The sequence below is a fragment of the Spermophilus citellus genome (genome assembly GCF_964194105.1).
Source record: "Spermophilus citellus genome assembly, chromosome: 3".
NCBI lineage: Eukaryota > Metazoa > Chordata > Mammalia > Rodentia > Sciuridae > Spermophilus > Spermophilus citellus.
The window spans coordinates 87,996,195-88,002,238 of NC_138184.1; the positions used below are offsets into that span (position 1 = coordinate 87,996,195).

A 6,044-nucleotide genomic window follows, 5' to 3' on the forward strand; every position below is an offset into this window, starting at 1 on the left:
ATAATTGACACAGGTTTAAGGACAGCACACCTAAGTTCTTTAACTGACCAAAAGGCCCACTGATTCAGTCAAAGATTCTCAAGCCCTTTCCTAGAGATGATGATTCAGAGAAAGGGCCTACTTAAGGCCTCTAGGAAAAGGAGGTGCAATCTTGTCTCTCTCCTCATATGTAACCTGCAGCTTTGAAGCTAAATGCATGTTTACAGGCTCTTGTCCAAAAGTTGGATGGGCTCAGGTGCTTAGACAAGTGTTAGGAATTGAGATAATAAATGGAGGAGGTTAGGAATCTCCCCATTCAGCAATTTTTAATTAATAATTCATGATTATCTGCATTTCTAATCACTACATTTTTAGATCCAATTTTAACAGATTATTTATGTGGATAAGAAAAAAAAAATCCAAACATCCTGAGAATTTGGGGCACTGAATCCTCAGTTATATTCTGTCTCAGTTTATCACAATTTAACTTCTCTACTAATTCATTCTCTTTTGAACTGGGAAAAATCCTCTTCAAGGAAATAGAGCATGAGAATAAAAACACGGAATTTTTGGTAGAGATTATTGCTGGGAAGGAAGAAATAAAAGGAATAAAATCGCTGGGTGCAATCACCATAATCCCAGTGGCTCAGAAGGCTGAGGCAGGAGGTTCATGAATTCAAAGCCAGCCTCAGTAATTTAACAAAACTCTGTCTCAGAATAAAATATAAGGGCTGGGGTTGTGGTTCAGTAGTAGAGTGCTTGCCTAGCACTCATGAGGCACTGAGTTCAATTCTCAGCACCACATAGAAAGAAAGAAAGAAAGAAAGAAAGAAAGAAAGAAAGAAAGAAAGAAAGAAAGAAAGGTATTGTCCATCAATGACTAAAAATATTTTAAAAATTAAAATATAAAAAGGGCTGTGGGGGCTGGGGATATGGCTCAAGTAGTAGCGCGTTCGCCTGGCATGCGTGAGGTACTGGGTTCGATCCTCAGCATCACATAAAGATACTGTGTCCACCTAAAGCTAAAAAATAAATATTAATTAAAAATAAGGACTGTGAATGTAACTCAGTGGTTAAGCACCCCTGGGTTCAATCCCCAGTACCACAAAAAAGAAGAATAACAACAGGACATATAATGTTTTGCTTCTTTTTCAGAAAAGGATCTCAACCCTAAAAATAATAAGCAAACAAAGGATATCAAGCAAATGTTGGTAGAGAGTCCATGCACCCTTCTTATTTGTATATATGAATTATTCTATGGTAAAAATGAGCTTTAGAAAAATGTAGCCCCAGAAAAGGTATACACTGGAAAAAAAGTATATAAGGGAAAGGTTTTGTCAGCAAATAAATACACAATGCTTACAAACGTTTTCTGCCTTAAGTTTATGTGTTCGTCTCTAGATAGGGACTCCTTTGTGTGCTGAGTAACATGATGATGTAACCGGTAATCACTAATGTAAAAAATAAAAAGAGTAGCTAGGCTCCCTGCCTTTGGTGTTTAAAATTACAATCTTGATTTGTTTTCAAAACGCAAAACCCTTGTAGGTAGCTATAAGACTGCGAAGGATAAAGCAATAGTGTTTAATGAAAAAAAAAAAAAAAAGGTCTTCATCTAAGATGCAAGTGCACTTAATCACCCAGCAAGTATCTGTTGAGCACTCACTAGACCTAAGTAGCACTCAGCTGCTCTTCCACGCCTCTTATCATCTGCATGCTTAGCTTAGAGAGTAGGGTACTAAGATGAACAGTATCATCTCCCACCAGCACTGGCCTGGTTATTCTGCAAATCTGTATCTAGTTCTAGAGCCAGCTCCCTGCTCTAACTTTAGCAGCTGTGCAACCCAAAATTAGGCAATTCACCTACCCACACATTGGGAGAGTAAATAAGATATATCACAGGTGAAATGCATAACATAGTTCCTACCACACAGGAAGCAGGTAGTTATTACTGTCATGGGCCTAAAGGGTCCTTTAGAAAGATCAAAACAAGTTCAAATTCATCACCCAGACTGGAAGAAAAACCTTGAATATATGTCCTAGTCATAATGATCCAAGCATTGTTTCATTTTGGGGAGAAAGTACATAACTGATGAGGTTCTTATGTGAATGAAAGTCTAGTCCACAAACTCTAGAGATTTTCAGAAACTGAATACCTGGCTATATTCTGTCCCAATTTGTCACCGATTTAACTTCCCTATCAATTTATTAGATCAACAGGTTAAATGTAAAGCAGAGCTTTGTTTATATATTGAAGTAAGGAATCTATCACTATTATTACCTTCTTACCTGGCTACCCCTTCCAGATTGAATCCCTGTTTACCCCCAGGAGTTTTGTTGGTGCTGGAGATTGAACCCGGGGCCTCATGCCTACTAAATACCTGCTCTACCATTGAGCCTGGGCCCTTGTCCTTTCTCTTACGGACTACTCCTAGTTTACAAAAGAGGCTCTTTCACGAAATAATGGTTCAGTAACTGAAATTAAGTTCTAGAGTTCAGCATGTCGGCCAATAAGAACTTTTTTATATACGCATACTCATCCTTAGTTAAAAGTCTCTCAAAAAGAGACAAAAGGGGGCTGGGTTGTGGCTCAGCAGTAGAGCGCTGGCCTAGCACGGGCGGGACCTGGGTTCCATCCTCAGCACATAAAAATAAAGGCATTCTGGTGTGTCCATCTACACCTAAAAAAATCAATAAATATTTAAAAATAAAAATATAAAGGTATTTTGTCCAACTACAATATTAAAAAGAGAGGAGACAAAAATACATATATACCTACTGGGCATACTCTCAATCCAGACAAAGGATTAAAAAAACAAAATATTTTTTTTGAGATGATGACCTCCTGTGAGAATCTTCGACTGCTATGAACACTCACCCCAGTAAAATGCATATTCCCAAAATTTTGCCCTCAATCTCAAGGGATCACAGACATCCCCTGAAGACATGAATCAAATTAGATTATAAAAATAATCTCTAAATTTGTAATTCCAGGATTTGAAGATCACTTTAAGAGATATGTTAGTTATCTCTAAATGTAAATCCTAAGAAGTAGGCATAAGCCTTCATCCCTTACCTTCCCACCTCCACTAAATGCAGGAGGAATCCTGAGATTTTCTAAATTGGAATCAACTGACAAAGGCCTTCACCTAGTCAATAAGCTAGAACGTTGGCGTCTGTTCTTAATACAAGTGAAAAGTTCAATGCAGCTTCAGCATTGATTTCCACCACTGTCTTAAAACTTTCTATTTAATTTCAACTTCAGCTGCAGGGACACATTCGTCATTGTCATTAGCATTCACGTTGTCCAGGGCCACTGCTCATACTTTCAAGGATTTGACACTGTCCCACTTACGCTCTCTGAGCTTTAGCTTCCCCATTTGTGCGACAGGAATAAGAATTACCTCTTAGGGTTATTGCTGGGGGATCCAAGCCTATGGAACGTTCGGCAATGTCAGCACACAGCAGCCTCAGCTATTACTATTATTACCTTCTCACCCGGCTACCCCTTCCAGATTGGATCCCTGTAGACCCCCAGGAGTTAGCACTTGGTACCCACCGTCCGTAACCGGGGTGGGCCTGGGGCCGGAGGCGGAGGACTCCGGGGTTCTGGGGACCTCCGGGGTTCTGAAGGCCTCCGGGGTTCTAGGGGCCCCCGGGGTCCTAGGCGACAGAGAGGGTCCAAGAATGGCTGGGGCTGGCTCGATGGAGCTGAGGTCCTCAGTAGTCACCGCCGGGGTGGCCCCGTCCTGGGCGCTCATCGAGGCCCAGCAACCCTGTAGGACCAGCAGGAGTGGCGCGAGGCCAGGCGGCGGCCCCATGGTGGTGCAGATCCCCGCGCCGCCAGCGCCAGTTGCCCAGCAACCGCGACAGCCAGGCGCGAGGGATCACGGGAAGAGGCCCGCTACGCCGCGCGAACCGGAGAGGAGAGGGCGGGGGGCCTGGGCTGGGCTGGGGGCGGGGCCTGGTGAGGGGCGGGGCTGAGTGAGGGCGGAGTTCAGGGGCGCGTAAATCCCGATTAAGGTTCTCGTTCGGTCTGCGGAGCTTGCTCAAGAAAATGCGGAGCCCCAGCTACGCTCTCACCGGATCCTAAGTCAATAAGCCAGGGTAGGGCCCAGGAATCAATATTTCTAACAAATGACCTGATGCAGCTTGTGGGTGACAAAAATTTAGGAACCGCTGTCCTAACGTGACTATGAGTCTTTCCCAAGAGCATGGGGCTCAATCGTCCTTGAATTCTCTCTATCCCAGACTCTGTGGCACCACTTTTCCCTTTTTTGTTTTAGATGCATCTCAGGGGATCACCAGCTAGCTTCTGTCTCCGTGTTGCAACTTTTTTACAGATGATAAACTTGGAAGGAAATAAAGTAGAATAATTTGTAAGTTTTAAAGGGAAAATCAAATGAAATGACCTGGAGACTCAAGATTAAGGAAAGCTGCTCCATTCTAAAATGACTTATTCAGGGCTGGGGATGTGGCTCAAGCGGTAGCGCGCTCGCCTGGCATACGTGCTACCAGGGTTCGATCCTCAGCACCACATTACCAACAAAGATGTTGTGTCCGCCGAGAACTAAAAAAAATAAAGAAAGAAATATTAAAATTCTCTCTCTCTCTCTCTCTCCCCCCCTCTCTCACTCTCTCTTTAAAATAAAATAAAATAAAATGACTTATTCAGGAGGTATCCAAACACGGGAATGTTAGCTATACTTTGCCACTTTACAATTAAGAAATAGATGTCAAAATGCTGATCATATCACGGTATTTATTCAAGAAACTCATTTACCCATTGAGAAGAATGCCAAACAGTACATATACCAAGTTTATTAAATTTATATGACAAAGTGAAATAATCAAAGTGACAAGTTCAACACCTTCCTATGGCTTCCAGAAACAAGTGTATAAATATATAATTGGATCACTCAAACGTATATTACAGATATTTCCAATTTTTTTCTGCAAAGGATTGCATTAGCATCTGAGTGAAATTCTGGACTGCTTTTAATAATTGATGAAATATATCTCTTTTTAAAAAACACTATATTTTCCAAAACTTTCATCTTATAACTTCTAAATCAAGGACTTGTTTGTTTTGTTTTTGAAACCTTCTCTTTACTTCCAGCCATCTACTTTCTTTTCAATTCTTTTTTTTTTAAGATAGAGAGAAAGAGAAGAGAGAGAGAATTTTTTAATATTTATTTTTCAGTTTTTGGTGGACACAACATCTTTATTTTGTTTTTATGTGGTGCTGAGGATCCAATCCAGTGCCCCACCCATGCAAGGGGAGCGCATTACCGCTTGAGCCACATCCCCAGCCCTCTTTTCAATTCTTTAATGTCTATGAATCACTTTGTCTTATATTCTTTTCTGAAATTTTAAGCCTAAAATTAAATTTGGCTTCATTTGGGCTGGATTAATGTTTCCATAAAGTGCCCTGCAGCCCGACCATTTTTTGTTCTTATGATTATGTGATTTTTAAAATTTTTTTTAAAGTTGTCAATGGACCTTTATTTTATTTATTGAAACATGGTGCTGAGAATCAAACCTGGTCCCTCACACATACTAGGCAAGCACTCTGCCACTGAGCCACAACCCCAGCTCTGATTATGTGATTTTTAAGGTCCTCTTCAAGTCTACCTCCCCACGATTCCAATCATGCTATGACAAGAGTTGGGAAATAATCCCACTACCCTCTTTTGTCCAACTTCAAACTCTCAGTAGATGGCCCAAAAGTCATTTTATGACAGTCATCTTCTTACAAAGTCAAATGAAAATTGTATAAACTCAGATACATTTTGCAAATCTTAGGAACATTGTAACTTTTCACGTAACAAATGACCCATTTCTGCCAGGCTCTTCTCATCTTTCAGATGAAAGCATTTTTTTCCTCCCCTCCTTTGCCCTGGCTTTTCTTAAGTTCCCTCCTTAGTATGGAAGGACATAAGGACTGGCTAAGACTTAGTTCCATTTTTTGCCCAAAGCCCCAACATTTGTATTGTGCACAAATGTTGTGATTTAAAATGTCCATCTGTTACTCTAGGATTTTTGGCATTCACAATTCCTTAAGTCTG

The 6,044-nt window shown here is 40.9% G+C and overlaps 1 protein-coding gene across 3 annotated transcripts in view; it reads right to left on the reverse strand.

The window, feature by feature from the left end:
- Positions 1–3,870, reverse strand: part of TCTN1 (tectonic family member 1) — a 28,108-nt gene extending 24,238 nt beyond the window's left edge. For 2 of the 3 annotated variants that reach the window (XM_081287911.1, XM_081287910.1), the window contains exon 1: positions 3,536–3,870. In XM_081287911.1, the coding sequence (XP_081144037.1) occupies positions 3,536–3,797 (262 nt within the window). In that variant the 5' untranslated portion in view covers positions 3,798–3,870. The remainder of the gene's footprint in view (positions 1–3,535) is intronic. The other variant, XM_081287912.1, reaches the window with a different exon arrangement.
- Between the last annotated feature and the right edge of the window lie 2,174 nt (positions 3,871–6,044).